Here is a 21,152-nt window from a genome sequence, read left to right on the forward strand (position 1 = left end):
ATAGTAATAAGAAGTGCCAGTGATGTTCAATTGATTCGATCTGCGCACATGCCAAACAATCTCAGAAATCTCAGACATAATGAATGCTACTCTGGAGTACGCTGTCTCGGGGCTTGCCTCGCAGTGTTGCTCGTCATTGGCAGGAACTCCAACCGTGGACGGAGGCCGTTGCTTTCCGCTCTCCACGTGCATTGCTCATCGGATGGTGGCGATCCCCGCGAAGGGGGGATAACGAGCGGGGTGGAGATACAAAATGGTGGATAAGAGGCGATAAACTATTTTACTAGTCTGTGCATCGCAGTTTTGAGACACTGCACACATATCTTTTCCATATCACTTTAGGTGATGGATTCATCTGCTGCTGCTTGAATTATTACCTCAAATATCATTACAGTTGCTCATAATCCGGATCTCTCTCTTTGTTGATCCGTCTCTTCTATCGCCGGCTGGACTCATGCATGCCAGCTTCTCCGTTTGACTCCACACAAACGAAGCTATCGCCTCAGCTGGGAGAGCTCTCCCTGAGAGCATTCACACATAGGAAATCAGACTTTGAGCTCCGTCTGAGACTCCAATGGCGCCTGGAATCTTGAGCTCACCGCTTGTGGAGGTGGAGCCTTCCAAGGCTATTTCCTTGGCCCAGTTGACCGAGGAATGGGATGACACAATCCGTTTCTACCTCAATGGCACAAAAGTCATACTCGATAATGTCGATCCAGAGCTCACTCTTTTAGAATACTTGAGAGGGATAGGGTTGACGGGAACTAAGTTGGGTTGTGCAGAGGGAGGCTGCGGTGCCTGCACAGTTGTAAGTCAAGACGACATTGACATCTGACTCTGTCTTCACGACAGGAATTCTTACACCTTACAGGTCGTCTCCCACCTCAATCCGACTACCAAGAAGATTTACCACGCATCTGTCAATGCTTGCCTGGCACCGGTGATAAGCGTCGACGGGAAGCATGTTATAACGGTTGAGGGTATCGGGAATGTGAAGAACCCCCACGCAGTTCAGGAGCGGCTGGCGATTGGAAATGGCAGTCAATGTGGCTTTTGTACGCCTGGAATTGTCATGGTATGATCTTCGTACACCACAATATCTCTGTCGATTAGGCTGAGCTGATTGATTACATTTTAGAGCCTCTATGCCCTCCTTCGCAATACCCCCGAGCCCTCGCAACATGCGGTGGAAGAAGCTTTTGACGGGAATCTCTGCCGCTGTACAGGGTACAGACCGATTCTGGACGCCGCCCACAGTTTCACGGCCACAAATGTATGTGGGAAAGCAAGTGCTAACGGTGGAACAGGTTGCTGCATGGAAAAACAGAATGGTAAAGGAGGGTGTTGCAAACAGTTGTCAAACGAGGAGACCAACGATGGTAGTTCTCCGAAGTTCACACCCCCTGACTTTATCAAATACGATCCAGGAACGGAATTGATATTCCCGCCGGCTCTCCAGAGACACGAGTTTCGACCCGTTGTCTTTGGGAATAAGAAAAAGAAGTGGTACAGGCCCGTCACTATGCAGCAACTATTGGAGATTAAAAGCGCACACCCTGCGTCCAAAATCATCGGTGGGAGTACGGAGACTCAGATTGAAGTGAAGTTCAAGGCGATGAAATACAACGCGTCTGTCTACGTGGGCGACATTCCAGAACTTCGTCAATACTCTCTCAAAGACGACCATCTTGAACTCGGAGCCAATGTGTCTCTCACGGACTTGGAGTCAATTTGCGACGAAGCGGTTGAAAAGTACGGCCCGGTACAGGGTCAGCCGTTCATCGCCATCAAGAAACAACTTCGGTATTTCGCAGGGAGGCAGATCAGGAATGTTGCGTCCCCCGCGGGAAATCTGGCCACGGCATCTCCCATCTCCGACTTAAATCCGGTGTTCGTCGCTACGAACACTGTACTCATCGCCAAGTCTTTGAGAGGGGAGACCGAGATCCCTATGGACCAGTTTTTCAAAGGCTACCGGTTGACTGCCCTTCCAGAAGATGCCGTCATTGCGAGCTTGCGTATTCCGATTTCGTCCAAACAGGGAGAGTATCTTCGGGCTTATAAACAGTCAAAGAGAAAGGATGATGACATCGCCATCGTCAACGCCGCTCTGCGTGTGTCGCTTTCCCCATCAAATGATGTGACGAGCGTGAACCTCGTTTTCGGTGGCCTAGCACCTATGACGGTATCCGCGCGCAACGCGGAGTCGTTCTTGATTGGCAAGAAATTCACGAACCCGGCGACGCTCGAGGGGACCATGAGTGCTTTGGAACGGGACTTTGACCTAAAATTTGGCGTCCCTGGTGGGATGGCAACTTACCGCAGGTCTCTAGCCCTTGGGTTCTTCTACCGATTCTATCATGATGTGCTCTCTGAGATTGAGGTCAAAGACACAGATGTTGACGGAGATGTCATTGCTGAGATTGAAAGAGCCATTTCCTCAGGACAGAAAGACCACGAGTCCTCGAAGGCCTACCAACAAAGGGTTCTGGGTCAAGCTACACCTCACGTGTCTGCGTTGAAGCAAGCCACTGGAGAAGCGCAGTATACGGACGATATTCCTGTGCAGAAGAATGAACTGTACGGTTGCTTGGTCCTCTCCACCAAGGCTCATGCGAAGATTGTCAGTGTCGACACGACAGCCGCATTGGATATCCCTGGAGTCTATGACTATGTGGACCATAGGGACCTTCCTAACCCCAAAGCGAATTGGTGGGGTGCTCCAAAGTGCGATGAAGTATTCTTTGCGGTGGATGAAGTCAGGACTGCTGGCCAGCCCATTGGCATGATACTTGCAAGCTCTGCTAAGATTGCCGAGGAGGCTTCGAGAGCTGTGAAGATTGAGTATGAAGAACTGCCCGCAATCCTCACAATTGAGGAGGCAATCGAGGCCAAATCATTTTTTGACCACTTCCGCTTTATCAAGTGTGGCGACACGGATAAAGCTTTCGAAGAAGCGGATCGCGTATTCCATGGAGTATCAAGGATGGGTGGCCAAGAGCATTTCTATCTGGAAACTCAGGCTTGCGTAGCCATTCCGAAACCTGAGGATGGGGAGATGGAGATCTGGAGTAGTACTCAGAATCCCACGGAAACGTGAGTTATTATCCCTTTGTTGCATCTCACAATGCAAGCTAACTTCCGAATAGCCAAACATATGTTGCTCAGGTTACTGGTGCGGCAGCCAACAAGATTGTGTCTCGAGTCAAACGACTGGGTGGCGGCTTTGGCGGCAAAGAGACGCGGTCGGTGCAACTAGCAGGCATTTGTGCCACAGCAGCCGCGAAGACCAAACGGCCTGTTAGATGCATGTTGAATCGGGATGAAGATATAATTACCTCTGGACAGCGCCACCCATTCCTCTGTCACTGGAAGGTCGGCGTGACAAAAGAAGGAAAACTCCTCGCACTTGACGCCGACGTATATGCCAACGGAGGCCATACGCAAGATCTGTCTGGCGCCGTGGTGGAAAGAAGTCTCTCCCACATCGACGGAGTTTACAAGATTCCAAACGTTCACGTCCGTGGCCGTGTCTGCAAGACAAATACCGTTTCCAACACTGCCTTCCGTGGGTTCGGTGGCCCTCAGGGCATGTTCTTCGCCGAGTCGTTCATGGAAGAGATTGCCGATCATCTTGACATTCCTGTCGAACAGTTCCGATCGCAGAATATGTATCAGCCGGGAGACAAGACTCATTTCCACCAGGAGCTCAAAGACTGGCATGTTCCTTTGATGTACAAGCAGGTGCTGGAGGAAAGCTCCTACGCAGAACGCCGCAAAGCCGTGGAGGAGTATAACAAGAAACACAAATGGTCCAAGCGTGGAATGGCCATCATTCCCACGAAGTTTGGCATTTCCTTCACAGCTTTGTTTCTGAACCAGGCTGGCGCATTGGTCCATATTTATCACGACGGCAGCGTACTCGTCGCCCACGGTGGAGTTGAAATGGGCCAAGGACTGCATACAAAGATGACAATGATTGCAGCAGAAGCACTTGGTGTTCCCCAGTCCGACGTCTTTATCTCGGAGACGGCTACAAACACTGTCGCCAACACATCCTCTACAGCAGCGTCCGCCAGTTCGGACCTCAACGGCTATGCCATCTTCAACGCATGCGAACAGTTGAACGAGCGACTGCGTCCGTACCGTGAGAAGATGCCCGGGGCCAGCTTGAAGGAACTCGCCCATGCAGCCTACTTCGATCGTGTTAACCTCTCCGCCCAGGGCTTCTACCGTACCCCTGATATCGGGTACGTCTGGGGGGAGAACAAGGGTCAGATGTTCTTCTACTTCACGCAGGGTGTAACAGCCGCGGAGGTAGAGATTGACACACTGACCGGCGACTGGACGCCTCTGCGTGCCGACATCAAGATGGACGTCGGACGCACCATCAATCCATCCATCGATTACGGGCAGATTGAGGGCGCGTTTATTCAAGGCCAGGGCCTCTTCACCACTGAAGAGAGTCTCTGGCATCGTGCCTCGGGCCAGATCTTCACCAGGGGTCCCGGAAACTACAAGATCCCTGGCTTTAGGGACATTCCACAAGTCTTCAACGTCAGTCTTCTGAAGGACGTAGAGTGGGAGAATCTCCGCACGATCCAGCGATCACGGGGTGTCGGTGAACCACCGCTATTCATGGGCAGCGCTGTCTTTTTCGCCATCCGGGATGCTCTTAAAGCTGCGCGCAAGCAATGGAATGTCAATGAGGTGCTTAGCTTGCAGAGCCCGGCCACGCCCGAGCGCATTCGGGTCAGCTGTGCGGATCCAATTATTGAGAGAGTCAGGGTCACGCCTCGAGAAGGAGAGAAGAGTTTCTTTGTCGCGATTTGATTATTGTCTATGGATGAGGGGGTTTATGATTATGACATTTTGGCTATACACATGGCATTAAGCTTTTGGTCTCTGTTATATTTCCGGGCACAGATCCGTCTATATATGCATGTTTCAATGCTTGTACAGCAGTTATAATAGGGTATGAATGACACGACGCAGCGATCTGCATTTTTATCTATTTCGAACACTGTTCTATATTCAGAACTTAATGCTCAATATATTGATTATCCTGTGAAATCTAGACTGAAGGCAAGACATCTGTTCTGCATATGTCTTCGAGGGACGCACGATGTAAACGAATGTCATGCAGAGTAGATCAGTAACTTGCATATATGGGTATGATAGCAACGCTTCACGCCAAAGATGCTACAATACAAATGAAAAGCACCATAAACAGGACGAACAAGACATCACTGGATCAAATCCGTATAATCCAGCTAGCGCTTCTCCATGTCATACTCGACATAACTACTTCCCCGCAGGTCCGCGGCGCCATCCACCTTGAGCGCAGACCCGTATTGTCTCTCCCCGGCAAACCCCAATTTTTCATCCTCACGGTGACTACTGCTCGCGGGAACAGCACGTGAAGCCACCACGGTGCTTGTGGAGGCCTCATACCGAGGAGCTGGAGCCGGAGCAGGCATCGAGCGAGCGTCTGTGTTTGTGTTTGGAATAGCCGTCAAGGGTACGTCGACGAATCCTCCGGAGTCTGACTCGTGGTGGTTGACCCGGGCTCCTCCTCCCTCACCGCGGTTTCGGTCTCGGACCCAGAACAGACTTAGGGCTCGGATGATGCCGATGAGGGCGATGAATACCCAAATGAGGAGGATGACCGTGGAGATGATTGTCTCTATGCGGATGCCGTCCTCGACCTTGTTGATGACTCGGATGACTACTTCGGTTATTTTGTTTGAGGTCTGGTCGCCCGCGTCAGCGAGGAAGCTGTCTGAGGGATTGGAGCTATTGCTGGCGATGCTGGCCGCCGCCCCGCGGGAGAAGGTATCGTTTGGGAGTAGAGGGAAGTCGATGTGCGCGTGGTCATGAACCCAGGTGAGTCCCTTCTGGATACCTTGGACTTTGAGTCCAACGAGACACTCGAAGACGTCCATGAGAGGTTCGTAAAGGAGGGTTTCGCCGAAGGTCTCGTTGAGAACGCCGGTCGTCTTATCGACGAAAGTGTTCAGCGTATCGTTTAAAGCGGTCGTGCTGGTGTTGACCCAGCCAAAGACGTGCTTGTTCAGGTCTTGGTTCATGTGTCCGATGACGCCGTTGGCGTCGTTTGCCCACTCCGCTGAGGCATTCTGTAGCTTGTCGACGACCTTGTCCGCAAACGCGCCGACTTCCGTCGATAGCTCGGGCACGGTCTTCTCAACGGCTTGCAGGAGCAGATACTGACATAGACAAGAGAGTAGTCCAGTTACTCCGAGACAGAGGACGAATAACGCTGCGGGTGTCGTTGCATAAGCAACCGCCCAGCGTACAAGGATCTGCCTGCGGCTGTTGCTGAATCGGCTCGCGGCTTTGATGCCGGCTGCGGCAGTGTACGGGCGAGACACGATGTAGACAACGTCCATGGGGTCATGAGCTTCCTTCCTGACTAGCTGAGAGCGTTCCTTCATCGAGCGCCAGCGACGGATCTCCCGCCATGCCATTGGGACGCAAGCCAGCGTCGCCGCAACGATGAGAACAGCGATGAAAATCTTGCGCGCTGTCATGACCAAATTTGCCACGCTGTCGAAGAACGACTCTATGCCGTTGTTGCCCTCACAGAATGCCATCTGTTCTTTTGCTGGAACAGGTAGGAGGGATCGATCGAATGTGTATGTTCCAAGAGATTCATTGACGAGCTTTTTGACCTCTTCAAACGGTGTGCGCAAGACTGTCTGCGTGAAATTGTTGACTTCATTAAACGTCGGGAGTGAGCTATTGAGCTTGTCAAGCCCTTGGTCAATTGAAGAAGGCAGCTGGAGGTGTTCCAACGTGCTGATCGAGCTGTTCAGGTTCAATGTTGGAACGGTGGCTCCAAAAGCACTGGCGACGGTGTTCACACCATCAAGGAATTTATTGAATGCGCTTTCGAACGTGCTGACGGCTTTGCCAATGTCGTCTCCGACCTCTTTAACAGTGGAGTTCAAAAAGTGCGCGGCCTCTTCAATCACGCCCACCGCAACATGCACGCTGCCTCTAACCGCCAGGGTGAAAAGACACAAATAAGTCTGGTACAGCACTTTGATGATGAAGAGGACCAATTCTTCGACACCAGTGATGGTAAGCATCAGCATTGATTTGAGGCCGCTCACAGCCTTCTCGACTCCGGTTGCTGTTAACTCGTTGACGCCTTGGGATAAATAATGGGGCATAGAAGCCATCGAGCTACCCATGGATTCGACGCTCGTGCAAGCGGAAAGGGCTTCCCGTTTCGCTGTGTTCATGTCTGCCTGCAGACCTGAAGCAGCTAGCAAAACTCTGGCCAGAACGAGAAGAAGCAGTATCGTCCATCGATTGATCCATACTTGCGATAAGCGAGCCCTGAGGCCAAGGTAAGGGGTCAGACCGTCCGGAGGCAATGTGATTATATGTCCCTGATTCGGACTTGGGGCGTGAGCTGCGTAAGGTGGTAGAAGAGGAAATATCGATCGACCAGATCTTGAGAATAACATGCTGGAAATCTATATGAAGAACAACGTTGGACGATAGGCGCGCCGGTTGAGGTATGCAGTCGCAGGCAGAATGTGCAGAGAGAGGAAGTGAAAGATGAAGCCGAGGATATAGACGAACCCGCAAAGATCAAAGAAAAAGTTGACCAGCAACTATGGACTTCAGATGAGGAGAATGAATCAGTCTATTGAGGTCTCATGACGCATGCTCGGGTCTATCAAAGATGAATGAAAGAGGCTGTCGCGACAAAGAATAGAAGTGTTAGCGCTTGTCGAGACAACAACAAAGGAAAGGCAACAATGACTTAATAAAGCACAATGAATAGAAAAACCGGGGGCAAATAGAATTTATATCTGCAAAGCAGTTGCCTATTTCCTATTTCAATGGAAATATTCTCCTTCTGACCTGAGCAAGACATCTGAGACAGCCATTAGAAGCCTGCCATCGAGCCCGACCACAACCAGGAGGAACCAAAAAAAAAAAAAAACAGCTGCCAGCTGCTATTCCGTAGATCAACATAGATCTAAGGTTTCTGCAACCAGGTCGTTTCATCTTGCGCGAGATGTCGAGCAGCTCATCTCAGTGGTCTCTTCAGAGCGCTGGCAGGCCAAATATAGCCTCCCAGGGCCGGCGCTTAAGCTCCAGGATCGCTCAACCAATCCTTCAAATAGTGCAGAAAACGTCAGCCAATCAATTAGATATTATGAACAAAGATCTGCTTAGTGGAGTTAAGTAGGAAGAAAAACAAGGGCTCTTTGTTCACTCCCTTTGACACCGGCAGAGCTGCTTCTTGTTCCATTTACCGCTGGCCTGCCGGATGTTAGGGTATCACCTGTCATTTGACTGGATATGAGAGATAGAGGGAGTAATTCGACATAGAAACAAACGCTGTGAGGGAGTTATTTATATTTATTGTGGATGTATAACAACTTCTATTCCACAAAAGAAGATCTCCAGATGGTGGACGATGGTTGTAGGATGAAGCAATGGCATTCGCGAACGCGACTGGAAGAAGCAACTACCACGTGATCATAGGGACTGCACGTAGGACCAGGCAATCTAGACATTAGGTACTAGAATAATACAGATTATATGAGGAATGATGAGGGCCATTGACTCGCGAAGTCTGCCTAAAGTGCTTAGGACAAACCAAGTATTCTGTTGCCATCTAGAATATGGGATAGAGACGAGCGCATTGTAAAGTTGACATTATGCGCTGTCCTACATACGAAATATAAGCCTTAACTCTTGGATAATCAATATCGTCCACTTAGAATCAAGAAGCTTGTTTGTGAGAAGGAGACTGTTTAATCCAGCATGGGGGTCCGTAAATATCTATGGTCACAGGAACAAGAAGGCATTGCCAAAAGTTATTTATTGATCATTAAAGCCTGTTAAGAAGGCAATGATAGACACCTAAAATCAGCTAAGCTCATCATACCAGTCAATCTTTGCCCAGACCTATTATGTGTACTCAAAAGCAGGAGAGAAAGGCAGAATTCAGACAGACTCCCGGAAAATCAGTTGGTCACCATCGCCATGGCGATGTTAGTGAACAAGAACACGGAACTTTCTCTGGTAGACACTTTCATTTCTTTTACTACTTCAGAGACCCTCTTTAGGAAGAGCATCGACTCTAGAAAGGAGAAAATGATTCATAGACTTTTTGTTGAGATACCAGAGACCAAAGAGTTGTCAAGACTGACAGAAATAGCAATATCCCACCAGTTTACTCTGAACTTTACCGGCGCTGAACAAACAAGCAGGTAACGCGTGATGATATCACATCCTGAGGAAGCTCTGGGTTTCCCAGGAGCTTCCGGAAATATGATGGCAACCGGGGACATAGAGGGCTGGGTCCTCGAGGCAACAGAGTGTTCGCCCAGAATGATGCAGAGAGCCTCAGTGGCCAACGTCCCTAGAAGGCTCTCTGATCCACTGAACCTGAGCAGCCTGGAACTGAGTGTCAAACACCAAGCAAACTACATGATGACGGACCACTCCACCTGTCTCATTGCCAATAGCTTGGAGAGTGACAAAGAGACAAGCTCACCCACCTCCCCACTGAAGATGAGTAAAAGTCATTCTCCAACTGAGAGCAGTGACGTGGGTAAGTGGGCTAGCATTCACTTCTTTCCACCAACTTCTGGAGATGTTTCTGAGCCGCAGGTAAACGCATCGCTAACTGATGCAAAGACGTGGAAGAAAGGCAGAATATCAGTCCAGACCAGCTCATTACTCGCTTATCTGCAATCAACTTGATACGCGCAAGAACCATCACTCGCTTGTCTCCAACAGAATCCTTATCCTCAGGGGACACCTTCAGCCCATCCAGCGACCGTTTTCACTCGTCCAGTGCGCATTCTGCAGAGTCAAATCCCAGCTCAGTTGTCATCATGCAGCCAGTACCAACGTCGCGAAAGAAGAAGAAGAAGAAGAACGCCAAGAACAGGAATAGGGGTTGGAACAACCAGGATTCTGTGGGTGAAGGGCCTTCTGGGGATAGAAACGAGACACATATGCGCCAGACACCTCACGTCAGACCCAATGTGGGCTCGAACGTTCAAGCCCATGGCGAGACGGACAACCAGCACATGAGATCGGCATCACTACATGACCCTGGTACGCCTCAGAGCAATTGGGTCTCTGCAGACTGCGCTCCATCCCAAAGTGAGTTTCAGCAAGGTGACGCAGACCTGAAGCCAGGCCCCAGCACTGTCGAAAAGCATTTGAGTCACATGCTTAACCTGGGAGAAAATTCTGGTAGCAGTGTTAATTCACTGCATGACAAAGTGATCTCTGCTGGAGAAGTTTCTCCTGTGCCATCCTCCTCTCAACATCCTGGTGCCAGTAAAGAGAGTCGCAGATCCACGAGTGCAGCAAAAGAAAGGCTGCCTCCTATAGAAGAAGCTGCGAGTGAAGCTACACAGGATTCCCTGTACACTGATGCGTCCACTTCCATAGTGGAAAGCGAAAGCTTGTCAGCCAGAACGCAGATTCGAGAAGCCTCTCCATCTAAGGCTGTAAGCGCGATATTGACGACTGACAAAAATGCCCCTAGCAAACCAGAGACAGAGAAGGACTCTTCAAGCGTTTCCAACTCTGAAATTGAGCAGAGGTCGCAGCTGACCACCCATTTTGAAGACCATGAACCGCCTCATTTCAGCAACAGCCACTCTCACCCGTCGCCCCTGGCAGCCAGTGACGTTTTAATGCTCTCCATACCGAAGGCTCACGGAAACGTCTCCAGCCAGAGACCGGAGGCTTTCTTTTGGCAACTCGATAGCCATGGATTTCCGTGCGCAAAACACAGCTGCGACAAGCGTTGCAATCTCTGGGATGGAAGAACCGTCATCTGCCCTAAGTGTGGGCCATTCTCCGAAGTTCGTTATTGCTGCAAAGATCATCTTCTCCAGGACATCAAATGGCACTGGATCTACTGCGGAGAAAGGACCTTCACACAGCCCTGTCGCGAGAACTCAGTTCCTCGAGACGTACGAGATGGCCCACCACTGGTGCCCTGCCTTCATCCCTATGATACCCCAGAGCGTCATCGTCAGGCTGTGTACTTCAACGTGAATATTCGTGAAGGAGACTATTTCGTCTTCTCAGACTATGCAGATTGGGTACAAGCAGGATTTCCCGAAAACAATCTCGAGATGCGTTGTTCCCATCGGGTCCTCTACACAATCAAGTTCGAAGATCGGGAGAAGAAGGATAGATTCCGACGCATCCTCGCAGCATGCCTTTTCAGTAAGTCATGATTATCTGCCGCGCATGCCACTGAGGTTGACTGCTAATCGCAAGCTTCATCACAGTGACTATCGAAGTCCACGAACTTGTCGATTACATGTACCGACTAATCAGGGATGATCTGCGATCTCAAGAGATATGGTCCCCCGAGGTCGAGAACATGCTCAAGTATCAGATCCACTCTGAATTCGCAATCAACATACTACCAGATATCACTGGAGAGAGACACGCTTGCGAGACTGACTGGACCGGAAGAAACCGTCGCCACTGCCCGGATGCCGTCTGCCGCGGTGAATATCGTCGTCTTCTCGGTTCGGTTGGAGGAAATGGTCATCGCCAGACTGTCGATCATTTGGAAGAATCTTTTTGGATCTTGCGGGCTGCGAGAACGACCCATCCTGGTGTGTCCGACGTGCATGCGCGCATGAGAGGGGAGGGCTTCGACGGCGTGGCGGAGGAAGATAGAAGGGTCTTTCAGCGCGGAGAAGGATGGGATGGTGCTGGAACTGGACCTATGGAAATTGAGGGCATCAATGCTTGAAGGTCTCTCTGACGACTAAAGACTAACGTGAGTTGTTCTTGGCGATTTTCATCTTGAAGATAGTCGCTCGAGGGTTTGGTTACGGTGGCTTGTGAGAGTACATAGGAATCTGGATGTTAGAGTAGATAGTCATCGCTGGTCAGCTCCTTCCTTTAACGAGTATAATGAATCCTCCGCCATACTAACTGTCTCCCCCAGCCGAAAGCCTCAGTTGGAATCTGMAGAAACGATATGCAATGATGATGGCCAATATGTTCTTCAAGGTTAGATTGACAAGTCCTAAGGCAAGAACAGCAAGACGCTGAGATATCTGAGATAACAAAAAGATAGAACGAAAACCCGCTAATCTAGATTTTCAAATCCTCCGAGACCTGCCAAGAAAGCTTCATTGCAGCCCCTATGAACGAGACGCAAGTCCTGGGCACACAAAGCCCKGTGAATGTCCATCCGTCGTTGGCAGCACATTTCACCGAAGAACCCACCGAATTTTGAGCGGTCTTACCTCGAAATGTATTTCTTCAGACCGCGGAGCCTCTCCTTCGCCGTCTCCAAGACATCATCGTTTTTACAAACAGCGAAGCGAAGGTAGTCTTCGGCGATGTGGGCATTCGTATCAGTGTAGAATTCCGTCGGGGGGATGGCTGCCACCCCAACTTCGTGGATCAGGAACCAACATAGTTTGAAATCACGAGGGCGGCTGGCGACATGGGGAGGGAATGGGTAATCTTCCGGGAGCTTGACGGAAGACATGTTTGCAAGGACGAAGTAGCCACCCTCAGGGTCAGAGTACTAGTAATAGTCAGTAACGGTAACTCTCCTCGGCCATCTGCAATAGACTCACGGGAATGTTGAGCTCATCAAAGACTTCGCAGAAGCGTTCCATTTTCTGCTTCATTTCCGTCCGGCTCTGGTCCCAGAATCCGACCTTGTCCGCCTGCTCGAAAGCCACGGCAGCAGCTTCCTGGAGGGGAGATACACTGCTGTAGCAAATACGCGTGTGAGCAGCGGCGACGTACTTGATGAGATGCTCCGGTCCGATCAGGTATCCAACACGCCAGCCAGTAGCGTAAAAGGCCTTTCCGGCGGAGCCAACCGTGAGAGTACGCTCCCAGAGCTCTGGGGATAAGGTAGCAATTCTAGTAAAGGGGACGTAGTAGAGACGGTCATAGACCTCGTCGGAGAGGATAATTAGGTTGTGCTTCACGCACAGCTCGCCAATGCGTTCAAGTTCGGCGCGCGAGAAGACTTTTCCGACGGGGTTGTGCCTGATGTGGTTGTTAGCTTCATACGCATGTGATTGATCCGGCACACTTACGGTGAGTTCAAAACCTACAGAGCGAGTTAGCTGCAGTCCCAATAAGGTAGAAGGCTACTTCTTACAATCATCCTTGTCTTCGAGTTGATCGTCCTCTCCAGTTCCTCGAAGTCTATCGTCCACTCAGACGCAGGCGAAGTCCTTGTCGCACCGTCCTTGGGAGGATGAAGGGGGACATATCGAATTGTACCGCCAGGCATCTCGATGTTGCTGATGTACCTATACAGCGCGTTAGAGAGATCCTACGCACAGGGTCAAGGCTCCCTTACTGGTCAAAGAAGGGCTCAAAAATGATGACCTCGTCTCCGGGTTCAATGAATCCCATGAAAGCACTCAACATCCCTAGTCAGTTGTCAGCAAGGGCATCCAAACGGAGGTCTTATCGCGCCCAACCTTCATTTGCGCCGGTGGTGATGGAAACTTCTGTATCCGGGTTTATGGTACGACCAAAGGAGGAAGAGTATGCTTCGGCAATGGCCTTCTTAAGTCGCGGACGGCCCTGTATCACATTATAAGCCGAAGGCCAATTGCCAGTTCGCTGAATCGCAGTGTTGTACCTTCGTGGGCGAATACTGGTTGCAGTCGACCCGGTCGAGAGCTTCCTTGGCCGCATCTAGAGCGAATTGAGGAGGGTTGTAGCCGCTGTTACATAAATTTATATCAGCCTTCCGCCCCTTACTCCTCGGAATGAAGTGTCACTCACAAGAAGCCTTGACCCATGTTCACAATCGGCTGAACCGGCGAAGCGGCAGCAGCTTCGTTCACAATTGACCTGTTGCGGCATTAGGATATCGTTCCATTCTGGCCCAAAGTGCTGAAAAAGGTATATCGCACCAGACATCCTGTCTCTGGCCCGCAACTCTCTTCGCTGGACGAAACGGATCTGGTCTCGCTGCTGTCGCCGACATCGCTCTCACTGTTCGGCTATGAAGGCGGGGAGGTACAGCTTTGAATGCGGATGCTGCTGGTGATGATGCAGTGCTGAAACTGTGAAGGACTGCTAACGAGGCAGGACTACGAGAAGAAAGGAACATATGGACAAGGAGAAGATTATGACTGCAAACCTACAAATAAATAAGAACAGTGGGTTCCTGGTCAATGGGGGGGGGCAGTATGGGGCATTTCTGACTACATCCATGGGCGGTGATTACCGATTGGCACAATTGCGTGCTCGGCCTTGTCGGAGGTTACATTCTTTAAGCGCATTGTGCCACAAGACTGAAGTATTATTAGATAACTGTTTCTGTGGCATTCATATAAAGCTTTTACTGGCTGCCTATAATTGCTGCTGTGCTTGATTTATCTTCACTGTTGCTCTTCTGTCCTCAAAGATGCAACATTATCAGGCACTAAGGCTGTAAATGTGCGTCATTTCAAGAACCTCGGATTACTAAACACAGTCAGGCGTAGGTGTCACAGACGCGTTCACGCGTCCAAAAAGCTCAATGATTAGTTAGGGCCAGGATGTGGTGATTTTCATTCATTCTTCATGGTATCTCCACGGAACTTGTCTGATTGATCACCAATCCAATTGCGATCATTGCTTATGGGCAGTCATCATGGTTTCCTGTCCCATTTGCGGGAATTCCGTTCCGTCCCTAAAGATCAACGACCATATCGACTCCAATTGTGAGAATTTCATTGAGGAGCCGACATCGAGCACGGGGGAGCCAGTGTCTTCTCAGAAGACTCCGGTACCCAGCTTCTTTCAGCCGACCTCTGCCCGAAAGGCTGCCTCCCAAAGCATACCGCAAAGTGACTCCCCGTCCGCACCCTCACCGCTACGACCCGTCAACGGGAAACGAACGATTACAAAAGAGAAGGAGTCTTTCTTGAACGGGAACAAGCCGGATCAAGATGAAGCGCAAAGAGAGCCTCATCCGAAAAAGCTGAAGGTGAACGCGCTTCAGAAAGCAGCACCGTTGGCTGAGCGCATGCGACCACGGACTCTCGATGAAGTCTGTGGCCAGGAGCTCGTCGGGCCAAATGGCGTACTCCGCGGACTAATTGAACAGGATCGGGTCCCGAGCATGATTCTCTGGGGCCATGCGGGGACGGGCAAAACAACCATTGCGAGGGTCATTGCGTCGATGGTAGGGAGCAGATTTGTGGAAATTAACAGCACCAGTACCGGGGTTGCGGAGTGCAAAAAGATATTTGCAGAAGCCAGAAGCGAGCTCGGTCTGACTGGAAGGAAGACGATAGTGTTCTGCGATGAGATCCATCGCTTCTCCAAGTCACAGCAGGATGTGTTCTTAGGCCCTGTAGAAAGTGGGCAAATCACACTCATTGGCGCTACGACCGAGAATCCGTCTTTCAAAGTCCAGAATGCTCTCCTTTCCAGATGCAGGACCTTCACATTGTCAAAACTGAGCGATGAGGACGTTAAATCTATCCTTGACCGAGCATTGAGAGTTGAAGGGCCCAACTATTCACCGTCCTCAATCGTAGATGATGAGTTGATTGAATATCTTGCTCGTTTTTCTGATGGCGACGCTCGAACATCCCTCAATCTTTTGGAGCTGGCTATGGACTTGTCAAATCGTCCCGGCATGACCAAAGAAGAATTGAAGCGATCGCTTACCAAGACTTTGGTGTATGACCGTGCAGGGGATCAACATTATGACACAATCTCGGCCTTCCACAAGTCGATCAGGGGCAGTGACCCAGATGCTGCTCTATACTACCTCGCACGCATGCTGCAATCTGGCGAAGACCCTTTGTATATTGCACGTCGCCTGGTTGTTGTGGCTTCGGAAGATATCGGCTTGGCAGACAACAGTATGCTGTCACTTGCCATTGCTACCCACTCCGCTGTCGAAAAGATTGGACTTCCAGAAGCACGCATCAACCTCGCGCACGCTACGGTAGCCATGGCGCTATCTAAAAAGAGTACTCGAGTGTATCGCGGCTTGAACAATACTTTTGCGGCGTTGGAGGAGCCGGGGGTTGCGGGCTTGCCAGTACCGATCCATCTGAGGAACGCCCCCACTCGACTCATGAAGGAGTTGGGGTATGGGAAAGAGTACAAGTACAACCCGAATTACCTTGATGGCCAGGTAGTGCAAGATTACCTTCCAGAAAAACTACTTGGCCGGAAATTTCTTGAAGACCGGGATCTGGGCACTGCGATTGACCCTGATCTTATACCACAGGATGAACAGCATCTGGAGCCTTGAAGTGTGGAAGTGGTTACATCGCTTCCTGTATGAAACCAAGAAGCGAATTTGATCAAGGAGCGGTGCACCTTCAATCGCAATCTAGGGACAGCTAATGAGCGATTTCCAACTTCTCCTCTCGGCAGGGTCATCTACTCTCCTGGACGGATATTGAGTCGGTTTAAACATCGCTATCCTTCGCATGAACAACTGATGATGCTATTGATAAGTAATCAGCAACGGGACGGTCAGAATGCTTACAGTTTTCTGGTCGAGAAGTGCTTTCTGCCTTAGGCTGCAAGCCCAGTTATGTCCAGTCAACTCAAGCGCAGACACTGCCGAAGAGGAATTGGTCTTGTTTGGCTTTGATTGGCTTTGATGTTCACCCAGAGAGCAGTCGCTGTTCTGCTCATGTACTGAGCACTCAGCCTTGCCCCGTCTTGCTTGCAGACTGCTGATGAATGGTGGTTGCTTGGTGGAAGGTTTGTTGTCGTCATGCTGGTCTTGCCCTAACTTTGGGTCTACTATGACTCCTGCCTTCTCGTCATACTTCGACGACAACAAACCTCGACCTCTTCGGACAGTGTCTTCTGGACTCATCATTCACTGTCTCACTTCTAACGTCCTTCGTTACTTATCGGACCTCTTTGAGACCGCCTTGGATCTACCTATATAGTATCTTTTCGACTTCGATCATCTTTACTATGCACGTAAAGTAATAGAATCTGATACAATGTCTTATATTCCAATCTCGGAGCTTCCCTTCGTTCCCTCGCAGTTTGAATCGATTCAAACGTCGTTTGACCCTCGACATCAGAGCATAGAACTTCCAAATGGAGTTGTAAGTTATTCCTGTTCCAGGCTTGAGGATGTCTCATTTCTCATTCCCGCTGCTCAAATATCTGAATCTTTTCTGTCAGTATTTACTAACTCGCTATGGAGAGTCTTGCGTCATCATCACACGAAGCTCTGATCAATCATCAAGCGACATACGATACACCATCATCTCATAGCTTAAATTTACCACAAGTACAGTCACTACAGCATGTACATCAATTTCCTGTTGCTGAAATGGACCCTCCGTTCGTGCGCGGCCCTACAACTGAACTCATGGTAAACCACCACACTTTCCCAGACAGCACGGCAAACCTTGCCAATGCCCATCCAGTGAACTTCTCCCAAGGCTTCAACTGTTTTACTTCTCCCGGGCCCGTCATCGCTCCAGTTTCAGTCCCTTTTGGTACACCGATTCATACGCCAAATCCACCAGCATCGGATATGAATTTGGAACATCAGCTATCCGCCTGGCCATACGATACCCTTGGAATTCGCACAGTGTCACCAGTCGAGCATCATGTATATGACTTCGCATCATCAGCCGATCGGATTCCTTCCGAGTGTAAGTGACTCTTGCTCACGCTATCTGTATATATAGTAACTGAACTAGTCACATCCCAAGGCTCCATGAACCTCACCGGGGTCCACTGTCCTCCTCCAGCCGGGTCACTCCAGCATGATCGATCTCCTGGCAATGTCTCCGGGTTTACATTTGTAATGGAGGACGGAATAAAGCCAGCCCGTCATCGCGAATCGCGAGTACAGACCAAAGAGGAGTCAGACGAGAGAAGAGAGAAAAATAAGAAGCTCAAAGAAATGGGAGGTGTTTGCCTCTGGTGTTACCGCATGAAGAAAACCTGCGAACCGCAACTTCCTTGTCCTCGTTGCCAAGACAGCAAGTCGAAGTGCATCAGAAGACCTGCAGAGCTGTCCTTGCTTCCATGCACGATTATAACACTTCAGGACATGAATCAAGACAGTACTTCGTTCCAAACGACGAAATCTGAAGATATCTTTCCTTGTCTGCAAAAGATATCTCAGTGTGCCTCTTCCCAGGCTGTTGTCAGCTTCTGCCAATGCAACGGCGAAGTGATAGATTATTGGGTCATGCATGCGGCTGACCTCGACACTACAAATATGGACACTTCCAGCGGTTTGAGCCAGCAGCTAGTTCTTAAGATCCTGAAGTGCATCCAATCTGAAGAGATGGATAAAGTTGAGAAGCAATTTCCTGGCAGCTCTCTTGTGCATACTGCTGTGACCATGCACAAGCTGCTTTCGGCGATTCTATGCCTTTCCAAGACGCGAGTATATGTGCGAGCGACTGATGTAGAGCAAACAAGGATCATGATGTTCTACATGCTGGCTCTCTGCCTACGAGGACTCTGCGAGCTCTCAGGCGAGCTGGGTTCCGAAGCCTACAGCTTAATCAAACAGAAAACAGACTGCGACGGTGAGCCTGCTGGCATGAAGAACGACTGCAGCGGTGCAAACTGCTTCAACCCAGTTTGGGTCGCTGTTGGCCTTTACCACCGAGTCCTGGAAGCCCTTTCCAGCTTTGAACTGCCACAGCCAATGGCTAGCATATTTACTGGGGTTAAAATTCGCTCAAACATGGTACTCTCCAACATCTATTGTGTGAAGGAGAAGATCCCGCACATATTCGGGTCGAAGCTGGAGAAAGAAAAATTAGAGGCCCAGAAGAAGGCGTTCTTTGAGAAACAAATCCCGCCAGTCACCTGCTGTCAATACTTCAACGTCGTGATCTGTTCACGCCCTTTTGATCAGAATCTGCCATCCACAGCCGTTCACAGACAAACCCATCAGTCCTCGGATGTCTCATACGATGCTGAGTTTCTTCTTAACGAGAGTCTTTGGCCTCCAACTCTTGTCGCACCTTTCCTCGAAAGCCAGCCTCAAGATCCATCGCAGATGATGGACGGTGCGAACGACTGGGAAAATTTGGAAGTAGAATTATCACAGATTTATCCCTTCGACGAAGGTCTCACCGACTTTGAGGCATTTGGAAGTACCACCCTAATGGGTGACTGGTCTATCCCTTCCCCAACCGACTCCTGGGGTGGGACGACGTTAGTTAATTCGGCTGAATCCAGTATGATTGGAAGCTATTAGCTGTTATCTGCTCAACTATATTCCTTTTCGCTCCAATGATCACCATGTTGCTGCCAGAATCCGCCAACGCCTGACAACCCAGCAGCGATATGAACACCGAAATCTGGAAACAATGTATTTTGGCTCTGCTCTATGGTTTCACTGCAGGAATATCAGTTGGCTAGTGTATTATGAGCTCTACAATCTTTTTGCAACGAAGTTGGCTTCCTGAAACAAAGACCTTGGTGGATCTTGCTACATGTGACATAACCTTGCTACACGATATCAAAGGACAAAGAAAGTTTTGGAATCAGTACCATTGAATCTAAGTGATTGCGATTCTCTGTGCTAGTAGTAATATAAATTAGAATAATTCTCAAGTGAGGTGCAATGACCATTTAATACCTACTCCGTAGCATTCTGTTGTATGGTCGCCCAAGGAACAAGAAGAAGCTTTGTCCACCGCTTCGCGTCTCTCTGCTGCGACAGCTCCTGCGCGTTTCTCCGCAGACAAAGACGAAACGAATCCCCACAATTAGAACACCACAGCATTGTCATATTTCCATAGCCTCGAAAATCGCTGTTAAATATCTTCCTAGTCCACTCTCGCTTCTACCAGCACAAGACAGTTTCTCTACCGACCCGTGTCCTGGTGACACGCTTTCGAAAACCCACCCCATCATGGCCTCATCAGCCCACCAACCGTTCGGATCGCGCTCATACGGAGGCGGCAAATTACCCGATCGATCCGTGAACGCCAATGCGATTCCATTCAGCGCGTCGTCCTTCTCTCGTCATCGCGGGCTGGGAGCGACTGGGCCCGGCGAATTTGGCGCAGAAGGCGCGAAGTCAACACAGCAGGCACCGCCGCCTCCTCCTGTGCATTCGCAGACACATGGTCCCTCGCAGGACTCGAATCCGTTGAACCGGTTGACGGAGGAGCAGAGGGAGGAGATTAATGAAGCTGTAAGGAGATCTGATACTTCGTTCTGGCTTGTGCCTGTGCATTGTTCCAGCGACGGCGATTCCAGATGAACCAAGGCATATGGAAATTCTTTTGTGGAGGATTCAAGCTAATGTTATATGGTTGTGGATAGTTTACGCTCTTCGATCTCGATCGAGACCGGCATCTAGATTACCATGAACTCCGCGTCGCGTTCCGCGCCCTCGGCTTCACGCTTTCGAAACAAGAACTCATCTCCCTCCTCACGACCTACGGCGTCCCCCGTCCCCAAGTACAACAGCAATCCGCGGCACAGGCAGCGCAGCATCAGGCGCAGTCGAAGACGACGCCGGCTACGAACCCCCAGCACCCTTCCAACCTCCTCATGCCGCTGTCTTCCTTTCAGGCCGTGACGGCCGTTAAGATTCTGGAGCGGGATCCGCGGGACGAGATCCTCCGGGCGTTTGAGCTGTTTGACGAGGGCGGGAAGGGCTACATTGATCTCGAGGATTTGCGGCGGGTTGCGAGGGAATTGGGGGAGACAGGGTTGGAGGAGGAGGAGCTACGGGCAATGATCGAGGAGTTTGATTTGGAAGGTGTTGGTGGTGTTACGAGGGATGCGTTTGTGAGTATTTGCTGGCAATGATGATCGTGCTGCTATCTGCTTGTATATGCTTCTTCTCTCATGCTTGCTCTGGTTCTCTTTGAGTAATGAAACATTTTACTGTCCTCCATTCCATGATCTCTGCACCACATACAGAGGCAATCGATGGGCGTGTCACATTCTTGAAGTAGCTTCATGTCTTCGACATACTCGTCCTCGTTGACAAGTGCAAAGAGGTCCTTTGGTTGAACGAGCTTCAATATTAGAATTGGGCCACTCTTCAAAAAGCATTCAAACGACGGCAAGTGATATTTTGGGTCAATCAGCCCGGTCCACGCGCTACATCACCTAGGTCATGCTATTCACTCCAAACAACAGTGGCAGTACTACGCAGT

The 21,152-nt window shown here is 50.1% G+C and overlaps 7 protein-coding genes across 7 annotated transcripts; 5 read left to right on the forward strand and 2 right to left on the reverse strand.

Moving 5' to 3' along the window:
- Positions 1-574: 574 nt before the first annotated feature.
- On the forward strand, positions 575-4,833 carry Asppvi_000443 (putative xanthine dehydrogenase HxA; the record flags this gene model as incomplete). The annotated part of the gene is made up of 4 exons (XM_043296752.1): positions 575-808; positions 872-1,075; positions 1,139-3,096; positions 3,150-4,833. 4 exons carry the CDS (start codon positions 575-577, stop codon positions 4,831-4,833), a joined length of 4,080 nt encoding a protein of 1,359 aa, XP_043152687.1.
- Positions 4,834-5,273: 440 nt separating this feature from the next.
- On the reverse strand, positions 5,274-7,496 carry prm1 (pheromone-regulated protein PRM1; the record flags this gene model as incomplete). The annotated part of the gene is made up of 1 exon (XM_043296753.1): positions 5,274-7,496. One exon carries the CDS (start codon positions 7,494-7,496, stop codon positions 5,274-5,276), a length of 2,223 nt encoding a protein of 740 aa, XP_043152688.1.
- Positions 7,497-9,324: 1,828 nt separating this feature from the next.
- On the forward strand, positions 9,325-11,788 carry Asppvi_000445 (uncharacterized protein; the record flags this gene model as incomplete). Its single annotated transcript, XM_043296754.1, has 3 exons — positions 9,325-9,604; positions 9,691-11,247; positions 11,313-11,788. 3 exons carry the CDS (start codon positions 9,325-9,327, stop codon positions 11,786-11,788), a joined length of 2,313 nt encoding a protein of 770 aa, XP_043152689.1.
- A 498-nt stretch (positions 11,789-12,286) lies between these two features.
- On the reverse strand, positions 12,287-14,011 carry Asppvi_000446 (kynurenine--oxoglutarate transaminase; the record flags this gene model as incomplete). The annotated part of the gene is made up of 8 exons (XM_043296755.1): positions 12,287-12,577; positions 12,630-13,117; positions 13,162-13,322; positions 13,373-13,445; positions 13,497-13,602; positions 13,661-13,745; positions 13,807-13,875; positions 13,938-14,011. 8 exons carry the CDS (start codon positions 14,009-14,011, stop codon positions 12,287-12,289), a joined length of 1,347 nt encoding a protein of 448 aa, XP_043152690.1.
- A 651-nt stretch (positions 14,012-14,662) lies between these two features.
- Asppvi_000447 (ssDNA-dependent ATPase MGS1) lies at positions 14,663-16,282 on the forward strand (the record flags this gene model as incomplete). The annotated part of the gene is made up of 1 exon (XM_043296756.1): positions 14,663-16,282. One exon carries the CDS (start codon positions 14,663-14,665, stop codon positions 16,280-16,282), a length of 1,620 nt encoding a protein of 539 aa, XP_043152691.1.
- A 1,050-nt stretch (positions 16,283-17,332) lies between these two features.
- Positions 17,333-19,231, forward strand: Asppvi_000448 (uncharacterized protein; the record flags this gene model as incomplete). The annotated part of the gene is made up of 2 exons (XM_043296757.1): positions 17,333-17,660; positions 17,721-19,231. 2 exons carry the CDS (start codon positions 17,333-17,335, stop codon positions 19,229-19,231), a joined length of 1,839 nt encoding a protein of 612 aa, XP_043152692.1.
- Positions 19,232-19,891: 660 nt separating this feature from the next.
- Positions 19,892-20,799, forward strand: cdc31 (putative cell division control protein Cdc31; the record flags this gene model as incomplete). The annotated part of the gene is made up of 2 exons (XM_043296758.1): positions 19,892-20,176; positions 20,308-20,799. The coding sequence occupies 2 exons, from the start codon at positions 19,892-19,894 to the stop codon at positions 20,797-20,799; spliced, it is 777 nt and encodes a 258-aa protein (XP_043152693.1).
- Between the last annotated feature and the right edge of the window lie 353 nt (positions 20,800-21,152).

The sequence above is a fragment of the Aspergillus pseudoviridinutans genome (assembly GCF_018340605.1).
Source record: "Aspergillus pseudoviridinutans IFM 55266 DNA, scaffold_1, whole genome shotgun sequence".
In the NCBI taxonomy this organism is placed as follows: domain Eukaryota; kingdom Fungi; phylum Ascomycota; class Eurotiomycetes; order Eurotiales; family Aspergillaceae; genus Aspergillus; species Aspergillus pseudoviridinutans.